Here is a 22,730-nt window from a genome sequence, read left to right on the forward strand (position 1 = left end):
AACTTCGGGCTATACACCGAGGCATTTTAGACAGGTGTAAAGCTACAATACGCTGACACTGGATAGTGCAGGGCCCCTCTGAGGGTGACTTTGCACACCTGAGACCTGAAATGCCCTATATCAAATATCCTAGGGAATATATTAATAATTTAGGTGCATCAGTGAGACCCCTGCTTTAGTGATTCATGGTGGCTAGAAGGGGTAATATTAAGTAGTAAAATCGCTGGATAAATCTGAAGCTCCTGATGTTTACTCCTGAATTGGGCCAAATGGCAGTTGGGTAGCATATTTTTATGAAAAATAAGAAATTTTTCATTCTTTGAGGAAATGAAGTTTTATTGTGTGGATGCCCTGTCTTTACCTTGCCGTACAACACTTGAGTCAACACCACAGCCTGTTCCCATTAAAAGAAAAAAAGCTAAAAGTAGCAAAAAAAATCTCTGAAATGGCTTAATACTTGGCAGCTCTCAAACAGCCTGAGGGTTTTCCTAGTAATATTCTCCAGGGATCAATATTGGGCCCAAAGCTATTGAAAATTTTCATGAATGAGTGGGAAGTTGATGTTGAATCCTGTGGATAAAATATTCAGTAGTGCAATGATTAGCTCAGCGTTAACGATGACGAGGACAGAGTGGTTGGGTGACTTTGGCTCCCTCAAACAAAGCAAATGCAGACTTCCCTGTCTCGTAAGCCGGGATGCAGGTCAGGTGGAAAGTGGGAGATGCATCCTAGAAAGCAATGACTGAAATGGATGAGTGGGTCATTTGTTCACATCCTTGCAAAGGGTTTCTCCTAGTCCAGCCTGTAGCAGAAACAGGCTGACACCATCCTGCATCCTTGGAGGAGTGCAAGAGAGTGGGCAAGTAGTAGTCATGCTCTGCGGTCAGCTCTGGAGTCTCCTGTTGTAAAAAAGCACCGAGATATAGGAAAAGAAGCACTAAAGACCCACAAGAATTATTTGTAGGGAGCGGGAAGGTATGATTTCCTCAAAGGGATTGAAAGAATCTCAGTCTGTTAATTTATCAGAAGGAATATTGAGGAATGACTCAATTCGTATGTCTGAGCATCCTCATGGGGAAAACAGCAGGCTTAAAGGGCTCTTCAATCTAGAGAAGAAAAATAGAATAAGAATCAGTGGTTGGAAGCCAAAGACAGATGAATTCACATGAAAAGTAAGGCATGTACAAGCTTTCTATGGTGTGAGTGATTAACCGCTGGAACAAACTACCCGTGAAATGGAGGATTCTCCATTTCTTAGTATCTTCATGTCGAAATGGGAGGTATTTCTAGGCAACATGCTTTAGCTAAAACCAGATTATTTGGTTCAGTATAAGGGTAGATGGGAAAAATTTAGTGGCCTGTGATGTACAGGAGGTGAGAACAGATGATCTAATGGTCCCTCCTGACCTTAAATGCTATGCATTTATATGAACCCTGAATTAAATGTCCTTGAACTTTCATTTTATGGCAAGATGAATGTCTGAGAAAGCTGGGAAAACATGTGTAGTGCTTGCTGCACTAGGTTATGCACTTAATCCATTGAAATATGGGCACTGAGGGCTGGGATGGCTCAACCCTCATTGCACTCAGTAGGAATTCTGCATTTCAAGCCCTCCACAATTTAACGTGCTGCAGAGAGGGAGCTGGGCTTTGCCAGGAACTTCTCACTTATTCCACGCTGAAACAAACAGCAGAGATATCTAAAGGCAAATAGATATGCCCCAAAATAGGTGCCTGCATCTCTGCCTGGTTGTTGTCTTTTTGGCAGCACTAATTACCACCCAAACCTTGAGAACGCACCGAGCTCTCACAGGCGTCAGCTGAGCGGTAAGCTCTGTCTGGTTTTCTCTCGTTTAATAAACTGAGACATACATTTAAGGGCTTGGGAAGAGCCTGCTTCACATTTTCTCCCTGGATCTTGGTTAACTCTTGACTGAAACACTCAGTAACGCTGTTGGCGGTGAGTGCTCTGGAGAGGCAGAGGTATTATAATAGCCCTGGAAAGTCCCAGTTTTGTGTCTCTAGGCTGGGTTAGTGTATGTTTGCTGCAGCTCAGGATCAACTGCAGGCAATTGTTATCATGGCTCTCCCTGCCTCAGATCTTAAGTTTTTGATTTGCAGATTAACCAGCGTGACCTCATAACTCTTCAGCTGATGCTATCACTTCAATTGATGCTGCCTGTGGCAGGCTGCGGAGCTCGTGTCAGCCGGGATTTGACGGCACTGCATGGAGAATGACTTATAAAAGGAGAGGAGGCAGTGATGAGAGGAGAGAGATTGAAGGTGGGGGCACGTGTGAGGGTATCTGGGAACAAAACAAATGCCCCTTTTCGTGGCAAGAAGAAGCGTGTCCTCTGAGGAGCTGTGTGAAGCTCAGTACCACCGTATGCTCACGTCGTTAAAAGCAATCGAGTGCACACAGCTTTACGAGTTACCTGCCATTTGCTGAGCCTGTGATAAAGCAGTCCTAATCATGGTTTAAGCTGATGTGTTTTCTTTCGCAGCTGAGATGGGCCTGAAGGATATGCACGGTCACGTGCCTCAAGCTGAGAGGTGGCACCCTGTTAAAGGCAGTAGCTTAATAGGTTTTGGTGATGTGGTCGGTGCCTGAGAGTCCAGGGAGGAGAGAGGTGGAGAAGGCTGTAAAGAGATGACCTAGGTCCCCGGGTAGCCTCTCCTTTTGGAGGCTTTTTGGCTAACGAGGGTAAATAGATGGTCAAAAGAGAAAGGGAACCAGGATGATCAGAGGTATGAAGTGGTTTCCATGCGGGGTGTGACTGAAGAAGCAGGAACTCCTCAGCTTGGGAAGAGGTGAGTTGGGGTGTATGGTTCAGATTGGTGAAATTATGAATGGCAGAAGGGGGTGGATAGGAAGTGACTGTTCACCACCTCTGCAAATACAAGAATTACAAGGCATTAAATTAAACTGTTGAAAATCAAGTCCTGAACAAACCAGAGGAGGTGATTCCTTCAAGCAGTGGGCTCTGGAACTGTGGAACTCCCTGCCAAAACATGCTGTGGATGCAAAAAAGTCAATGTCATTTCAAGGATAAACCGGAAAATTAAAGAAAGATCTGTTCAGGTTACGGAATAGAGACACATAAGATTCAGAAGTTCCCCTGAATGAAAATAGCCAAAGGCTGGGCAGCTACTGGGGACTTATCATATATGCTTACCCTGTTCTTATGCTTTCCTTAGTGCCACAAGGTCATGGCTGAGGACAAGGAACTGGGTTATGTGGAGTGTTGATCCCAACCAGTACAGCTGCTTTTATATGCTATCGCAGTCTGATCACAACTGAAGAAAAGGGCATTTTTCAAACTGTCTGTCTGCCATGATTTCTGCAGCTTGACAATGTTTGTAGGGGTTGTATAATCCTGCACAAGGGAATTAGATCAACATGATCAATCCTTCATGAACCGCATGGCTCATCAAGCAGTGGAGCTAGAAATCCAAGAGGGAGTGAGGGTGGCTGGGGACAGAGCTGAAGCAATGATCCTCCAGGCACTGGGATGAAGACATCTCAACCCAGGGAGATGATGAGGGTATAAAGGTGGGATTTGGAGTGGTGATAGGATTAAATCAATGGGAGTTGACAAAAAGGAGACACCATAGGCTATCTGAGGGGGCTGCTGAGGTGAATGAATCTGCAGGAAGATGCTCCTTGATAACTGAGGGTGAGGATGGGAACATCTGGAAAGATGGTGGAACAAGGTGACCTGGAAAGTAGCCATAACCATTAGAAAAAACTAGTAGCTTCTCCCTGTGTGCTTTAACTGTTCACACCTCCACCAGGAGCCTTCAAGTGATGCTGGACTTTGAGGAAGCCCATTGCAGTGACATAAATTTCATTACAGGTCCCAATTAAATCTATATATAGTCTTTATAGAGCCTGGGTAACAATCTATCCCTTGCTTGGCAGGCATGCTTCAGTAACCACACAGGCACCGGCTTTCATTAAGCCTGGGCTGGCCCTGCATTAATTGTGACATGAGGCTCTCTATTTTGAAGGCTTTGGAACACAAACATTTAGCCAAACCTCATTTGTTTTACAGTTTACAGACTGAAACACTTGACTGTGGGATAAAGATTTAGCAGTAAAACAAGACAGGGGGGATCTGAAGCTACCTGGACCTGGCAGGGAGAAACACAGATTGAACACTACAGGCAGAGAAAGTCGGCCAGAGCTGGTGGTTTGCAGGGTGGGTAAGACGGTGTCTGGTTTCATCAGGCTTGGGTAAAATCACTTGACACTCCTTCCACACCTCCAAGCTGGTGAACTGTGACTTTTACATCAAGGATTCCTGATAAATTTCCTGCCTTGTGTAGAGAGCACATCAGCATGCCGATGGGATGCACTGTTGCCATCCCAGCTGAGGAAGAGTTTTGCAGTCTTGGTAAGGAAAAAACAAGAATGAATTTGGAGGAAAGCTGAATGAGATTTAATGCTGAAACCTCTGGACACACGCTTTTCAATCTCCAGGTTGCCAGCCGTACTCGTAGCAGGATGGAATGTCCCTAGCTTGTCCTCGTGCATTGATGCTTTTGGGGCAAGAGTCATTACGGCGTGGTAGACTTCTTTGAAGAAGGGACAGCACAGGGCGTAGGCTGAGCAGTTGTGAAAGGGGAACCTGGGAAGCTGCCCAGCCTTTGAGAAAAGGACTGAGATAATCTTTGCTATCTGAGTGTCTGTTCCTTTGTAAATAAAGCCAGAACAGAGAGCAGGAATGAGCTTGGATGCAGCAAAGCATGAGGGTTGTATTTACAGAGCAGATGGTGAAAGGCACTTGTTCAAACACAGTCCGTGTCATCACGCAAGGTCTTTTGAGTTCCTGGAACAGTTTTCTAGCTATGTAACACAGTGGATTTCCTCTACCACTCTCCCAGTGATTAAAGAAAATGCATTTTGTATTGTGGCTGGTTATTCTGGTGCTACAATTAGGAAGAGGGGAGAGCTTAGCGTGTTTGAGGATTGTTTGCAGTGGCGAGATTACAGGAATAGCAGAAAATTAAGTATGGCATTGATGTGAGACTCACTTCACCCAATATTCAACGTGTACGTTATAAATGTCTCCATCTGACCTGGCTGTCTACACCCCTTTATATTCGGCGGATAGACATAGGAACATCCAGGGTGTGATTTATCTCATCCCTGGGTAGACATCTAAAACAAAGAGCAGACAAATCTTGCCCTGCCAAAGGTCTCTCCTTCAGCAGAGCCTGGATTTCTAGCTAAGACTTAGACTCTGATATTACAGACAGACTTTGGTGAGAGGGCAAAATCCTTGCTTTGCACACCTCCCATGCCGGAGCTGTTCCCCACAAGCTGCAAGATTTACAGACTTGATGGATCAGAAATGAAGCCTTCCCAAAGTCCCCAACTTGGCTTTTCTGAGCCAGCTGTAAAGCCGGGTCCTGCCAAGGGGGGCATGGAGAAGAGAACTGCACTGCCAGGGGTGCAAAGAAAATTGTGCTGCTGTAGGAGCACCAATAGCAATCTCATTGTGAGAGCATCTGATGGGAACTGACATCTCTCTTACCCTAAAGGATTCTGGGGCTATTGGCACAGAGGCTGTGGGCATCAAATCTTTCTATATCTCTCCTTGCTTTACCTCTGTTCATGTGAGTGGCGTGTGAGTGTGGCTGGGGATTTGCTCTGGCAACGCCAGAGTAAAGACGTCTCTCACCAAAGATGTGCAGGACAGCTCAGTGCAGCAAAGGGGAGAGGAGGAGAAGCAGCACACACACAACTGTAGGTAGGAAGCCCTTTGTGAACAAGTATATTTGGACAGGTAATTTACCCTGCTACACAGCGGGACATTGACCCCCAGTTTAATTATTGTGTCAGTTGTCCTTGACAGCTACTGCTGCTTCCAATTAACTCTCCTTAATTAAAGCCTCCAGTTTTCCAAGTATGTAAGCATGGATTTACTGGGAAGAGCGCTACAATGAAGAGGAAGAGCTTGGGGGTGTCTGATGAGAAATGACATTCCCTGTCCCAGCAGGACTGGCAAGTTATTTACTTATCATGCTGGAGTGGCAGGCTGGAATCGAACCCAGATCCTCATCTCTATCCCCGCAGGAGCATCCCCTCTCCCACTAGTTTTACAGCATCTACGTGCATGTGAGTCTTACTGTTTCTTACCAGTATAACTGAGACGTGCTTCAGCTCCCTGAGCTTTTCTTCTCTGTGTTCCTGCTTTTTGCTGATTTTGTAGGTCGGGTGGATGAGGCACAGGATCTCAGTCGTGACAGAGGAATTCAAGGTCCCATTGTCCATAATTCAGGCCAAATCAAAATTGGCATCCTGGGATGCCGTGCAGGTGACCGAACATCCTCACTGACTCTGTTAAGGGTGCAGAATCTGGTTCCACCCGTGGTCTCTTAGGTGTTTTTTGCCTTGCTCTATTTAATGAACTGTATTATCATGAACACTCTATTCAAGGCTTTGAAATCAAATAAGCTTCTCTCTTAATCTTTCTGCAGTTTTTCGGGGCTGGCTGAGTCTTGAAAGATAGCAGCATTCACAGAACCCACATGGCTTGACAGAGGCACTGTTCAATGTTTTGGAAATGTATCTTTTGACTGTTGGGAAAGAAATTGGCTACTTAAGATGCCTTTTTATACATTTAAATTAACTTATTCCATCAGACTGAATAAATCCCGCCGCTGTATTAACATCCAATTATAACAGCAGAGATTGAGCAATGATTCACGTTTTGACCAGAATGTTGGCAGTTTAAGGGGAAAAAAAAAGTAATGTATATTGAAATAAAAAAGTAAAAAATGGGATCCAGAAAATTATGACTGAGCACATAGCAGGGGCTTTTGTGAATTTATAATGGCAGAAGCGGGAGCCAAATTTCTAACAGGATTAGCTGTTACTGTCTATCAGATCAAAAAACCTCAATCATTTCATTTTAAATGACTTTCTGTAACTCATTCATACTAGCAATAGAGGGTGGAAGTGAGGCTGGGAGCTGGAGAAGCTGCAGTTTGGAATTTAGGCTGGATCAGAGGTGAGGACAGCCCCGGTGTTGTGTGAAAAGCCCTGAAGTCGTGTGTAGCAGGTGAGCTCTGAACTGTACAGCAGTTTGCAGATCTTGCCAGATTTTTCAAGATGTCCTTGTGAGCCAGAAACTCATGAACGATTTCTTTGGGGACCTGTGAATGAATGTGTTGATGAAGTGAAATATCTTTTCAAATCCTGCTGCAGCTACGGCAGCTGGACCTGCTCATCGTTTTCTTGCTGCCCTTGAGAAGGACATCAGATTCACTTGCCACTTGCCCAACCCTGGCTCTGGGATTGCATCTCACTCCAGAAAGCTGTGAGTAGAGGACAGTCTAGATGGTGAAGCTGCTTGAGGGATACAGGTCCTGACCCTTTGGTCTCACCGTTCAAGCACAGTGCTAGTGTTGAGGCTCCGGGGTCTTTCACACTCCCCACTGCACGGTAGTCATCTTGGAAATCCCATGGTGCGCTGGCTGCTCGGGAAATGTTGCCTACCTCAGAGATGATCAGAGATCATCTGTCCCTCCGGTCTGCTATGGACAGAGCCTTGGAAGCACAGCAGCTCCTAGATGTCCATCAGGTGTGTGGACAGGGATCCATAGGAACCTTACCTTCATTTCTTCAAAATTTCAATGAACTCAAAGTCTAAATATGTTGTACGTAGTAACTTAGTGTTCAATAATCAGCTCTTTCCTGGACTTCCTGCATGAACTTGTTCAGATGGCTTAAGCCCACATCTTCACCAACCTGGAGTACTGCGTCCACCTCTGGAGCCCTCACCATAAGAAAGACACGGACCTGTCGGAGTGGGTCCAGAGGAGGGTCACAAAAATGATCAGGGGGATGGAACACCTCTCCTGTGAAGAAAGACTGAGAGAGTTGGGGTTGTTCAGCCTAGAGAAGAGAAGGCTTTGGGGAGACCTTCTTGCAGCCTGTCAGTACTTAAAGGGGGCTTATAAAAAAGATGGTGGCAAACATTTTAGCAGGGCCTGTTGCGACAGGACAAGGGGGAACGGCTTTAAACTAAAGGGGGGTGGATTTAGACTAGAGATAAGGAAGAAATGTTTTACGCTGAGGGTGGTGAAGCACTGGCCCAGGTTGCCCAGAGAGGTGGTGGATGCCCCATCCCTGGAAACATTCCAGGTCAGGTTGGACGGGGCTCTGAGCAACCTGCTCTAGTTGAAGATGTCCCTGCCCAGGGCAGGGGGGTTGGACTAGATGACCTTTAGAGGTCCCTTCCAACCCAAACTAGTCTATGATTCTATGATTTAGATAGCACCTACTTCAGCTGCATGAGGCCTCACTTTCAGCCTCGTTGATAAAATGGGGATATGTACTTCATCACATATGGGATATAAGCCCTTAAAACAACAGCAGCCTCTTCTTACATCCACATATTGCTCCAGCACAGTGAGGCCAAAACATCAGTTAAGCTGTGACCACTGCAGGAATATAAATCACTCTAACCTGGCTCATAGTGCCACAAAATGAAGGACACCTTGCTTCTGTTAATCCTCTGTCTGATGAAACCCTGGTTATATTTGCTGCAAAACGTTGAATCCAAGTTCCGCCCCGATGAAAGACCAGCAGCAGGGAGCCTCACCGAGGTTGGGAAATGACCTTGAAAAGTTTGTTCGACTTTCCGAGGATGGAGAAGGGGTGGAAGGAGTAATCACAGTCTGGTTTACAATGGAGATTTCAACCTTCAGCGCTGTCTAGTCCCTTCGCCGTTGTGGATAATGACAAGGCACTGTAATTGGGAGGTTGCATGGACTTTTCTTTTTCAGATATTTTAGGGGCAGCATAAAAAGCTGACTGCTCCCGGGGGGCACGGTCAGTTCTCAAAACTTTCAACTTGGAAAGCTGAGCTGAATTAATTACAGTTTATGTTCCAAAGGAAAATAAGACCTCTGATGTGCCTTATTTGCTTGATGTTCTTTTTCTTTTCAGCTGATGACCCCTAGGTGGCTTTCCTTTCAGTCGCAGCTCCTTTGTTTTTTGTAGTTCCTTTCTTTATTAATTAGAAGGTCTGACACTTACAGCCCAAGACATTTACCAGCATGATACAATTTTAATTAATCTCACAATAAAGCTACTTGAGGTGAACTCGTAGAAGGCCTCATATAGCAGGAATAACACATAGCAATGCAAATGGTGACACAGGACACCTACTACTCCGGTGTGCTTGACAGGATGTGGGACGTAGCTTGGTGCAAGCTCATACTGCATAGCTGTGCTCTCTGGGACAGGGACACAAGCAAGGTGTGCTCCTATGCACCGTACAATCTGTATCCTGTCGAGACCGAGTACCCTAAATACACTGAAAAGGAAGCATTTCTGCAAGGGTGAATATCTGGATTCCCAGTAGGTTCCTCCTGCCTCTGAAAGGAGCTTGGATATCCTTTGATGGCTAATTTAATAATAATAAATAAAACCTACAGAGACCGCTTTTTATCTACTCTTTTTGTAGCAATTTGCAAAGAAATAGCAAATTTCAGTCCTCTAGGACTTCTTTCTTGTACATATATCATAGTCACAAGTGGATTTTGACTCAGAACATTCAAACCCAACATCACTAGATGCTGGAAAAGTGCATGTTCTGATGTAAACTTCTTAACCAAGGCTCACTTCTATGAGACAGATGTAAACTAGCTCAGAAACTGAGATGCAGAAAAACTATCTACAGCTAATGAGGATAAATCGAGCAGCACCATATGTTAAACTGAGGGCAGTTTGGACAGGAACTGCATAGCCAATCCCAACTGTGTTCACAAATTTCTAATTACAAGGTGGAGATTACACAATCGATTGCATCTGGATTGAGGAATGGCAGATTTACAGTCTTTCAAAACTGAATTATCTGCCTCTTCTGCAAGTACTCTGATGTTTACAGTGCAGACACGGTCAAGCTAGATGTGATCAAGGAAAAATAATTCACAATATATTTTTCTCAGGTGGAAATAGCAGGTGAGAATGGCTGACATAAGAAATTATAAGGTCTCCACCCCTTGATGTCTTCTTGTAAAAAATTGTATGTCTTTTTGGAAGTTGGATGCAACACAGACTATTGGGTTCAACATAAGTCTAATTGGATGAAATCCCGGAGCATACAATTCATATTTGATGAACAGCTGATACCTTCTTGACCTGAAGCTTAAGGAAGGCGGAACAATTGCGTTCACGGCCAAGCCATCTTACCTTTGAAACTTCTTGATACTTACAGAAGTTTGAATGACTCGCTCCCTGATTTAATCTTCCCATTTTTGTTGCTCTGTGGTCTGTCCTGTATAATGTTCTTATGCTCATGGCAATAGATTCAATTTGAGAAAGGTGGTTTTGTGTTGGTTTTTTTTTTTTCCCACATTCTCTTTTTTTCATTAAAAGCTTTCAGTAGCTGCAGTTGGTTTCTTTGGGTGACTTGACACAGGCAATGGTGCAATGGTAAATAAATCCAATCAAATTTCTACCTGAAGTTTTCTAAAGCTACTGCCACCTGCCAGAGGTAAAAATACAGATTTTCAGCTTTTGCTCATAGACTATCAACTACCATGTGGGGTGTCTGTATAGGGGTTAGGAAGACAATTTCTGATACAAACAGAAAAGGTCTTCATAAATAGCTGGAATTTTGCCTGATATATATTTATACATAAAAGCCAGTTCTTGGTTAATTTACAGATGCAATCGGAATGAATCTTAATCTGTCACTTCACAGCTCAAACTCTCTTGAATGTTGCACCAGGTAAAAAATTGTCACTAGGATCCAGGTGTATTCCTTTGTCATTTGTCACGAGTAACTGTTCTGCAGTTTATAGTTGGTAGTTCTCAGCGGTGTTTCATCAGGATAATACCACACTATATCATTTGAAGGAATAAACTCTCCCTGCTGACATGAGCTGGGGTGAAGGCACTGACAGTTGACTGTATATTATAGAAGCTGTCTGAAGCTTATTCAATGGAAAAGAGGCTATCAGGTCATTGGGCCCAAATTGTATGTTTGGCTTCAGAAGAAGTAAAGGGCTTACAAAACCTATAGGAATCAAAAGGCTCCGGTCCATTAGACAGGAGGTCAGGCTAGGCAGTTCCTTCTGTCTTTGAAATCTCTGACTGAAATACTTTAATTAAAAAGGATGAAGGAAAATAAAAAGATAATAAAATGCAGTATTTTGGCAGTAGATGGGTGTTTCAGGTCCACCTTTAATGCCTTCTGAGCTGCAAAGTCAGGGTGACAGCAAGCTCATTCAATACCCAGGCTGGTAGCCTTTGTCCTTTTCCTGCTGCGAGCAACCTCTCCAGGGATGGGACAACTGATGGTTGGAAAGATACACGGGCAATGGGGAGTGGAGCTGATGCTCTCCTGGGACTGGTGGTGGTGCGGGAGGTCATGGGAGGGAGACAAAGACATCGTGAGACCTCAGTTCTTACAGGAAGCCGGAAAGCAACAGGGTCCACAACCAGAGTGTAGGAGAGCGTTGAGATCCAGTGAGTTTAACTTGCTGCAGAAGATCACATGTCGTTTAATTGTCTCAAGGTACCAGGTCACCACAGTCTGCACACAGCCTGCCTGATTTGGCGATTCCCTGTGAAACTGTGCAAGTGAGGTCATCATTAGTGGGCATGGTGGTGTTGGGTCGATGGTTGGACTCGATGATCTTAGAGGTCTTTTCCAACCTCAATGATTCTATGATTCTATGATTCTATGATCTGGCAATGAAGTGTGAAAGGCCGTGGGGAAGAGGGGAAGGCCACAGGGGAGGTGCTGATCTCAACAGGGGTTGCACCAGGTTAAGTGCTGATCTGGACAGGGATTGCACCAGGTTGAACTCTGGAGCAATCTGCAGCCACATCCCTCTGTCTGCCCCAGGCCTGCCGAGCTCTGCAGGGATGTCCCTCTGGGAGGACAGGGAGGGTGGCACCTCTGTCAAGTCATTATGGGCATTGCAGAGTCCTGTGAAAAGCCTGACAGGTTGTCCCCTTTCCTCTTGCAGCTCACTCGGGTGCCCGTGGAGTCGTGTAGCCAGTACGAGACCTGCAGCGAGTGCTTGGGCTCAGGCGACCCTCACTGTGGATGGTGTGTTCTTCACAACACGTAAGTACCTGCTGGTGTTTGCCACCGTCCCAGCCCTGCTTTTCCCCCAACCATCTTCCCTCAACAGCTGTGATAACATATGGCAGAGATGCAAAATGCTGTCTCAGTCCCTGGCTGAGCCAGAGGAGTCAATGGGTCACCCAGGTACCTCCAGCAAGGTCTCTGGGACTTGCTGGGGGAGACTTTGTTTAACTGAGAAGCATTTTTTGGAAGACAAGGGGAGAGAAGGGTGGTAAAGACTGGCCAGATCTCCTCAACCACCTGATCCACACTCTGCTGGCTGCACCAGGAAAGCACCTGTCTACCCTGATGCGCTTTGAATCAAACCCTCCAGCAGCTCGACAATTACCTTCTTGTTTCCATTGCTTAAGGTGGTTTGGCTCTGGTAGCCTGGCTCAGACATTTGTCTCAGCACCTCCAACTTTCCACTGCTGACCTGAACCTCTCCCCTTTTAGACTTGTCATGATCTCCATTGTCCTTAGAGAGGAATCAGGTCCCTGTAAGCATCGTGGGGTCCAGTCCAAGTTAGATTTCAAGGGGACCTTATGGTTTGTATGCTCACTGTGGGAAAATGTTGACCCTGAAGTTGAGCGTTTGTCCTGTGTGGGTCAACTCAGCTGTGCCAAATGAGCACAAATGAGCCAAAGTGCTCATTTGGCTTATCTGGCCAGGATGCTGAGCAAATTGGTCTATATCCACATTCTTGGGGTTCTGTATAACAGGCCAAGAGCGGACTTCATTTCACCATTTCATTATTCTACAGTACTGGCTTATCCAGTGCCTTGCAAGGAGCACTGGATCCAGGTGTCCTCAGGACTGGGAGATTAGTTCATTGGCTTTGTTTTCTGTAGGCTTTTTAATGATGCTATTGATCTCGAAGTTTTCTCTCTGCAGCCTTCACTGCCATTGATCTCCTCCTGCAGAGAGCCCTCTGCCAAAGCTGTGGAGAGGGAGGTGTCAGGTTGGCTGAGCTCCTGGCTATGAGTGGCAGGGTGGTCTCATTTGCCAAGAACTTCTCAGCAGAGACAGTGGCTGGAAAGTGCATTGGATCTGTCTAACCAGCATCTCCAGCTAGACGTGGGTCCGCAGGGTGCTGTCACTCCAAGTATCACAGTGTCCTTGGCAGCGATGAAGGGTTTTTCTGATGGACCCTGCTATTGCAGTGTGTCTGTCTTCTCCTGCTGAGTTCACCTCTGAATTCTTCCTGTTGCATTGCAAACTCTCCTGATGGAGACAGTGATCCAGCTGAAATGATCCTCTTTGCTACCTCTTCTTTCTGGAACAGAAGAAAAGGGAACAAACCTGTACCATATTCCAACCTTCTGTGGATGCTCTTTAGCTTGTGTGACCCTCATCCAAAGCCATGACAGTCTGCTTAATTTCAGATCAGGTCTAGGTAATCCATCCCAAAACTTGTCCAGAAACTTGACTCAGGCTCTGGAATCATTCGAGGGATCCTTGGCAAACCAGTCCTGAGTTGTGGTCTGGTAGGCATGAACCCATGGAACTTTCACCCTGATGACCTGAGAATATTTCCAATTGATATACAGCTCTATAGTATGTTTCCATCTCATCTTATCCTGCATCCATCCGACAGAGCACTGTGTGTTTTGCTGTCAACGGAGGGACAGCACAGACTATGTACAAGCAGTATAGGAAAGCACGAATTTGGCCATTGCTTGTACCACAGCAATGCTAGATATTTCATCTCCGGCCGTCCAGGGTCAGTGGCAACAAGCAATCAGTATATCCAGCAATAAATCCCCAAAAGGAGGGAAAAGGGCAGAGACAACTGCAGATTGCCCAGCAGCTCATTGTGAAGGAGTGTCAGAAAAGTGATGGCTGGTGATGTGTGAGGGTGACAGTATCGACTCAGTTAGAACAAGAAACCCCCATACAGACACAGTCCTTCAAGAAGAAGTTTGGCCTCGCAGTCTGGACCTCGTTGACTGCAGGATCCCCATGTCCTCCTCTCTCTGGTCACTTAACCTGTGTTTCCTTATCAGGAAAAGAGTCGCACCTCTTATTTATGTACCTTGCAGCAGGGTCACTGAGATTAATTCCCTGTGGATTTTTTTGAAGCAGTTGGAAGGCAAACGTTATCAAATCCTACTCTAGTGTGTTCCTTCCCCCTCGTTTCCATTGCAGTCAAGAAATCTGATTTCCAGTCCTAGTTTGGAAGGGGTTTTCAGTGCAGCCTCAGGTGTTCCTCTCTGGGTCTCAGTTTCCTCATCCTTTTAGGTAGCCCTGAGAGCAGAGGAGCCAATTACGTCCCATTCAACAAGGTTTGGCTGTGCAGGATATTCAGGGTAAGAGTGCCATAATACTAAGTGTCTTATTAGAACTTTTTGCACATCAGAACCCCTTAAGATTCATTAACAGACTTTTCCTCAAGTGGGATGCATTGTCAATGACTCCTGCACACAGAAATGTGCCATAAGCATTTCCCCTCCTGAGTGTTAACCCTTCCCTCTTCCCTCCCGGTCAGGAATCCCAGGGGCTTTCCAGTGCACGGCTGAATCCAGCCATGCTGATGTGGGAGCTGTTTTGTGGAGGGGATGGAGGAGGCAGTCGGGCTGTGCCAGACCTGGGGTAGAGTGGTACTGGAAACCAGATTGCCTGTGGGCAAAGCCATGCCTTTCACTCATCTTTCTCCTCCAGTATAACCCATCAAGAGGAACAGTGGTAGACTGGGAGACAGGTGAAAACTGCCAGATGGGGTACAGCATCTATCTTTTTGTCTCTCCCATGTGGGTTTCTCTTATTTTGGGATTTGCACTTCAAGGGCTGATGCAGACTCTTTTCCCCAGACCCCCATTTCCAAGCTATCCTCAGCTCCCGCCACGTGAGAGGTCTGGGGATGCCTGGGGACGGCTCTCCATCCATCGTCTCACAGCGGAGCTGGGCTGTCTGCGTGGAGGGCAGTGTGCCAGGGCTCAGGAATCGATTTCCACGGCTCCACTGTCCTAACCTTACACCGAGAAACTCGAGTCTGCTGAGAGAGAAAGAGACAGACAGACCCACAGACGGCTGCAGGAGAAAGGAGGGGGGGAGGATTGATTTGCTTCTGCCCCGAGAAGAGGAGAGCCGATATAGAGCAGGTCACCAGAGCTTTTTGTCTCTGTATCTTTAGCCCCAATCTTGTCCCCCCCCCTTCCCCTGCTACAGCTTGGCTCCCCTCCTGGGCTCTGTTCAGGCCTCTTTAGGCAGCGATGAATCATTTAGTTGGTGCAAATTGAAAATGTGGCGCTCGGTTGCTGCATGGGTCTCCAGGGAAGGGCGAAGGGCTGGGGTGGGAGCAAGGCAGGGGGGGAGGAACCAGGCTGAAAAGCTAATAGCTGGCACGGAGTGCCTCTGTGCCTAGCTGCAAGGTCGCAGCAATGTCACCAGCCCGAACGTGGGGCTACAGAGAGGGATGAGAGCAGAGCAAAGTTTTCTCCAAGCCTGAAATGAATTGCAGCTTCCTCCTATGTCAGATGCAGCAGTGTCCAAAGATGCCATCCAATATCTGACCACCCCTCCAAACCCCCGGCAAGTTTCTCCTGTCTCCATCCGTCTCCAAACTATTACCTTCCTCTATCTCCTTTCCCCCTCACATACAGAGGGGCAGAGATAGGCGATGCTTTTTGTCTCCAGAGGAGGGATAAACCCTTCTGCAGCTGAATGATCCCTTTCTATCCCTTCCTGGCCCAGCACCAGCTCCAGAGCAGACGTGCACAAGCACTGATCCATGTGCACGTGGTGACCACGCATGTTTTCAGCCCTGCACGGTATCTCTGGGTTGTGCCTAACACCCCAGCCGCCAGCAGAATGGATATTTGGGGCAGAAGAGCAGCAGCATCCCTATAGGGAGAGGCAACACTTTATAAAGGGGAAATACGCTGACCTTGCTGGGTGCAGAAGGGACCTGTTCCAGGCTCTGTTGTGTTAGCTGCCACTTCTAGATTTTGGCTGCGCTGCCTCATTTCATCCTCACGTAGCCTCTGTCTAATTCTGGTGTGAATAGTTGAACATGCACATCATGGCATCAGCCTCCTTCTGCTCTGGGATCCGTCCTTGCTGTTATGGGGACTCCTTGGCTGGCAGGTCATAAGTTGCAATCAGAGAGGAAAATAGTCCCATTTTCTGGGAGGACTTGTGATATTTCAAAACTTTTTTTTCCAGCTTGTAGTGGGCCTTATTTTTTTTAATAAGAAATGCTCCGGAAAGCCATTTTAGAAGGGGCTGATACCATTTAGTAATTGGAGAATCATTCCTTTAGACCTCAGAAGTTCTTATTTTGGGATCTTATTTCAGGTTTAGTAAATTGCTTAAAATTTCAAAGTAAAAAGTCGTTCTGAAGCGAAGCATTACTTTTTTTTTTTCCCCCATTAAAATGAAACATTTGGGCATCTGTGATTTCTTTCTCCCCCAGAAGTCTTCACCAGCTCTAGAGGCAAAGCAAAGCAGGCGGTCAACAAACATGGTTGGTTTGGAGGAACCGACATTTGCTGTGGAGGGAAGAGGGTTTGTTTAAGCATCCCCAGTCTGTCCTACAGTGGAGGTAGGAGAGCCAGGAGTTGGCTCTGCTCTCTGCATTCCTCTGCTCATCTGTGAGGAGCTGCACACATCCTTTGTGTGTCCTTCTGGCACCCAAGAACCTCACCTAAGGATCCAAGCTGGCTCTGTTGGCTTTGCACCCCAGTTGCACCCCAGTTAAAGAGCACGTGCCAGGAGAGGCCCCCCTACTCCTGAGCCATGGGAATAGGATGCAGTGGCCTCCTGTAGGCATCCTCACCCCATGAAGAAGCAATGACAGAAGGCTTTTAGATATGGGCCATACCAGCCACCTTCTTGGATCCCTTTGGTGGGCTCCGGGTTGGTCAAGGGATGACCAAAATCTGGTATGCACAATTACTCAGTCTGAGCTGACCATGGATTAACTGAATAACTGCAGCAGCGGAGATGGTATTTATGAGACACTTGAGAAGCCATGTGAGAGTTTTTTGGTTTCCCCGCAAAAGAACAGCCCTGTTCACAAGGGGTTTATGCCGTCCTCTGGCAGCAGACACTTGCCCCAGAATCCGGGAAGTTGCCCTCCACATCCTCCTGCTCTTCAGCTCTTCCCGTCCGCCTTGTAGCTGCAGGGTACTTGTGTATCCAGAAATTACAGTTCTCATTTCTAACATGATATGGAGGAAAAAAGGCACTTAAACAAGCTGTTTTCTAGGGAGTGAGGGATTAGTGTGGAGGGGGAGGGAGGTTTGTTATCCGTGCTCAGACTCATTGCCAGACCAGGAAAAAAAAAGAGAAAGTTACAAAGTGTAGCTCCCGCTGCACTCAGCAGGTAACCCGATGCGATGCTGCTTGCAGAGGCTCATTGATCATCCGTGGCTTTAACTTTCTTGGTCAAAGTCTTCTGAATCACTAGAGAGTCTCGGGTAACCTAAGCCGCCTACAGATGCTGCAATAAGACCTTTTTTGAAGGGTCTTTTCCTTGCTTGACTTTCTACTGTCTGAAAGACTGTGATTGTCTTTCAGGCTGAGTTTTTTTCTTTCTCTTCCCCTTCACCTCCTCTCTTTTCCTTCTCAGTCTTCTCCTCCACTTGTGCAGGGGAGGGAGGATATGTCAAGTGCTGCGTGGGGAAGGGGCACTGGAAGGGCTGTATGGCTCAGGCTTCAGGGACCCAGCAGTGCGGGAGGGTGAAATATCACACTCAGTCCTGTGCCACTCTGAGCTCTAACGGATAGTGATAAGAGAGCGATTTACCGATTCCTGCAGGGACAGGGGATCCTATAGACCCTCAGCTTCCATTACAAGAAACCAGGGCCTCAGATGTCCCTGCTTTGTACTCCCCATGCTGTTATGTCCCAAGGTGCCAACCGCAGTGCCTTCAGTAAGGTAGCAATTTGCAGGTGTTTTGCACTTGCCTGGCACAATGAAGTCTTCACAATCATGGTTGGGACCTTTTTTTATAGGAAAAGCTTTCTGTATCCTTTCCTGCCTTAGCATAGTCTTGCCATGGCTCAGCCTTTGGTGCCCTCAAATACCTGGGAGACCCTCTACATGTCAAAGGTACGTAACAGTTGTCCTAATCTTCCTAAAGGTGGATCAGCCACACGAAGAGCAAATGGCTTCCAGCTCAAATCCTACATTGCCTTGGAAACTTGTAGCTGGCTGGGCTGATCTTCCACATCAGAGGGGAAGCTCAGGGCTACTTCAATTGCTATGTTCAATACCCCTGTGTGTCTGAGGTATTTGGGGGCATTTCTCATTGCAACAGGAGATTGCCAGATACATGCTGTTGGTACACAGTGGGGAGAAAAGCATAAATGATGGGGGGAAAAATAATTGCTGGAAATTCGAAATTTTTCATTTGTTTGAAAGTCTCCAATCAGTTGATTGGCAGTGTTAGCACTGCCAGTCAATGGTGGCAAAGGTAGGAGTGAACCAGCTGTCAAGATGCCTTGTCTCCAAACAGTGCTTGATTTGACTCCTCCCCAGTCACAGCTGGCACTCAGACAGCCGGTGCACATGGCCTGTGAACCTCTCCATCTGATAGCAAGGGAAAGTGGAGTCATCTTCCCACAATTGGCCTTGGCACAGAGTGATTCCCACTTCTTCTCAGGTAGTTATCGAAACTGGAGACGGCATTTCAGCCCTCGCACAGAGGGAAGCACACAGCAGGGGGGCTCTGTAGAGTGACATTAGCCCATTAAGCATTCTGCATTGAGCCTAGATAATCTTTAATCTGTCTGCTGAGGTATAGCGAAAGTACCCATCATTTCACACATAGGCATTGCCTCTCCTTTGGAGCAGAGGAAATAGCCCCAAATGTGACAGCTCTCCAATGGCCTTTTGAAATGAGATCAGGGCTCTTAGTCCAGAGAGCAGGAGGAAATTCTTGGGACAGGGAGCATGCCTATTGATGGTGATAAAGCCCCGAGTGAAACGGAGGCTCCTGGGAATCCCATTTCACTACAGATGGGTGATGACATTGAATAAACCTCTCTGAACCAGCCCTGTCCCTTTGAGAGGAACAGCCGATTGCTAGTCCTGGAGAGCCGACCCATCGCTGTACCTGCACGTTGTGCGTCCAGCACTGCTGATGTCCTTCCATTCCCTAGATGCCATCATGTCCCTTTTGGGAACACTTCTGCTGCTCCGGTCTACCTTGCAGTGCACGGCAGAGCTGTGCCCTTCACAGGTTGATTATCTTGGTGGCCGTGCCTGCCTGAGGCAACTCGGGGACAGCACTGGGCACTGTGGATCGTAAGACGCAGGCGTGTGGTAAATGTGTTTTGATAACAACCTTATTCCTTGATTAGCTTATTTTGCTGGAGGGCAGTGGGGAGGGGTGGGAAGATAATTAGTTTGTGCAGTGGGTTCCAGCAGAAGCTTTCTCCTGATGCTGCCCTGTGAGTTAGGTGTCCTACTTGGGATTTGCCTCCATCAGAGAAACATTAGCAGCTCAGGTTTGGCACTGCAGAAATTTCAGCCTTTGCAGAGAATGATCTCCGGGGTTTCTTCTTCTCTGATGTGAAACACAGCACACAGTCTGCCATGGGCTAGGACGTGTGTCTCGTGCTAGAACATGCAATGAGAAAGGGATAATGGTGCTCAGTGGTACCTGGGGGCCTTCTAGAAGACCTCCTGTATGCTGGTTCCCTGACAGGGGACACACCTTTGTCATCTGAGCATCGCCTTTGCTCTGGGACACTACACACTGGTGGGTGGCATAACTAGATATCCCACAGTACCTATCTAGGGTAACAGCTAGGGAGGGAACAGGGACAGGGGAAAGCTTTATGACCACCCTGATCAGCTTAGAAAGCTTGTCAGATGTGCACTGGAGCTGAGATGCAAAGTTACAGGGGCTGCCACAGGGAAGGAGCGTACCCTGACTTACTTACATTATAAAGTGGAGGTTGACAGAGCCAGCAAGGAGACCTAGATCTGGAGTAGGAACATAATGGCCTCAAGTTGCGCCAGGGGAGGTTTAGATTGGATGTAAGGAAAAATTTCTTTACTGAAAGAGTGGTTAAACATTGGAACAGGCTGCCCAGGGAAGTGGTTGAGTCACCATCCCTGGAGGTATTTAAAAGATGAGTAGATGAGGCGCTTACTTAGGGACATGGTTTAGTGGGCATGGTGGTGTTGGGTCGATGGTTGGACTTGATGATCTTAGAGGTCTTTTCCAACATCAATGATTCCATGATTCTATGATTCTATGACTTAATTCAGGTGCCTAAACACAAATCTATGAAGAACATAAGGAGACGTTGAAACACAGGTGTTTTTATTTACACAAGGAACTCAATTCAGTTGCCCATCCATGCTGTCTGCTGCAGCTGGAGTGCTTGGCCTTGTGGGGAGATACAGAATTCCCTCCCTCATGTACAACACAACATTCAAGCAAAACATCTTGCAAATGAACCCCGCCAAGTGCCCCAGTAGTGGGGCAAGCATGGGTGTCAGTCGGCTGCAGCTCTCCGCTGGGCTCACCAGCGCAGGTCAGCCACAGAGGAGAGCAGGGAAAAACAGCACATCGCCAGGGCTGCGGTTATACAAGAGGTGAGTGGCAGATCTGGACATGGAACAACATTTCTTGCCTCCTGTTCCAATGCCCAATAGATTGGACCAAATTAATTTCTGCTGGGGTAATGGATGCATTTTTAATAGAGTCTCATCCCTGGACCCAGAGCTAGACCGGAGTAACTAACGGCTGGATGCAAGAAACGAGGATATTCAAAGAAAACATGTTTTCTTGCCATACTTCTGCGGGGGAGGCCAAATTCACAGTGAGGAACAGACGTGTTGGCTGTGAATTTCTTCTGCTACTGGCTATGGGCTTCTTTATGCTCTGTGGGGACATGGGGCAAGCTCACCGCAAGCAGACATAGCTGTATTTTGTAATACAGCATGCACCAGCCCCTGCTAATGGAAGGAAGGGCAGGTTTCTGATTATTTTCCTTCACAATCTGCTTCCCTGCCTAGGAAGTTGCACCAGCAATTAGCATGTCTTTTTGTTGCTTATCTTGGGGCAAAGAGTAAGGAGAAAGTTGGGGGCCGAGAAATACATTGAGGAGGAGCAGAAATGCTGAAGGCTCTGCTGGGACAGAGTGGAGGAGCTGGAGGATGATTCTGCCTAACCTGGCTAAAGGGATTTGAGGGATTGTGAATAACATGAGGAAGTGGGAATTGGTGTGGGCTGAAGGTCTGAGACACTGTTGTAAGACAAGATCTGGGACAGTTTCTGATTGGGAAAAACAAGTTCTGGACCCCTTGGTACATTTAGAAGGGGATGCCAGCATGATACACTGGTTACAGAATTTTCCATAGGCAAGAGAAAGCAGTATTAATTTCCCTGCTCTGCTATAGATACCTTGCATGATTTTGGACAAGTTACTTAGGATGAGGTTTCCCTCATCTACTACTAGGTTTCTTGTCTCAGCAGCCAGTGAAGAGAGGGCCTTTTTCTGAACACATTCATTGTAACCCTGAGGTGTTTAAGGCAGTGGAGTGAATTGCCCTCTGGAAGTGCCAGTTTCTTTTAGCAGCTATTGGGGAAACCTAAATGATTGTATCAAACAATGCCCAACTTACAGTGACTCCAATCCTTGATTTCCCTGTGCTTTAGCCCCTTGTTTGTAGGAGAGGAGTAACAGTTCCTCACCTCACAGGTGGCTGTGAGGTCCAAAACCTTAAAGCACTTTGGACGATGAGTGGCTTGCAGAAGTCCTGTAGGGAGCTGGACTTGATGACTGCAGGCTCACAGACAGTACTGGCTATAAAGCATGAGAATAATAATTTCATCTCACCACTGGCCAAGTAAGTTTTGGGTTTGTTTAATTAAAGCAGAAGGAGCCTTAGTAGACATGGCAAGGTGCAAACACACGTGTAGTTTCTTGCTTAACCCAATGAACATACCCAAATCACCCTGTGCCCTTGTCTGGCTGTTAGAGCAGAGGTGGCACCAGAAGGGTTAAGGCAGGCAGGACAGCGAAGAATGAAGCAAACGCCCCTGTATCTTGCTTCTCCCTCCCATATCTCATTCCCAATTCTCATTCCCTCCTGCCCCTCTGGCCCCAGGCAGTAAAGGAGATCTACATTTTAATTGAGACATGTTAAGAAAATAATCTCAATCTAGCTCACCCATGCCTGGAAGGCTTCTCCCTTGTTAGCTTGGTGCAGATGCTAAGTGCACATTTTGCATGTGGGGATGTTTGTTATGTGGCTGTTTCTCTCCTGTTTCCATCCCTGCTTGATTTCGTTTCTATGTCTGGAGAGGGGGGCAGAGGGCTGGAGCTGTCAGGAAATAGTAGAGCCATTTTCTAATGGCAGGACCCCATTTACCTCTTCTCCTCCTCTTGCAAGTAGGAGTGGAATGCAAAACCCAGCCAGGATATGCACCAAGCCATGCAGGGGTACTGCAGTGCCTGGCAGCAGATGGTGGGCACCAGCCCGTGTGGACCTTGGGAACCGAGTCTTCGCAAGAGGCTGTCCTCTGGTTGCAGTTGCACCCTCTCTCTCCTCCCTCCGATCCTCAGTAGCAGGAGTAGAGAGGAGGCCAAGATGCTTCAGGTATTTGAAAGACAGCCTTGTCTGCAGCTGGATGGAGAAGGAAAGGGGGTGAAGTGAGGTCTCTTGA

The 22,730-nt window shown here is 46.9% G+C and overlaps 1 protein-coding gene across 2 annotated transcripts in view; it reads left to right on the plus strand.

Annotated features, from left to right (window-relative positions):
• The window catches only part of PLXNA4 (plexin A4), a 472,614-nt gene that overhangs the window by 298,310 nt on the left and 151,574 nt on the right, over positions 1-22,730 (plus strand). For both annotated transcript variants that reach the window (XM_076346806.1, XM_076346900.1), the window contains exon 5: positions 11,998-12,098. In XM_076346806.1, coding sequence (XP_076202921.1) covers positions 11,998-12,098 — 101 coding nt within the window. The remainder of the gene's footprint in view (positions 1-11,997; positions 12,099-22,730) is intronic.

This window comes from Aptenodytes patagonicus, chromosome 1 (assembly GCF_965638725.1).
Source record: "Aptenodytes patagonicus chromosome 1, bAptPat1.pri.cur, whole genome shotgun sequence".
Taxonomy (NCBI): Eukaryota; Metazoa; Chordata; class Aves; order Sphenisciformes; family Spheniscidae; genus Aptenodytes; species Aptenodytes patagonicus.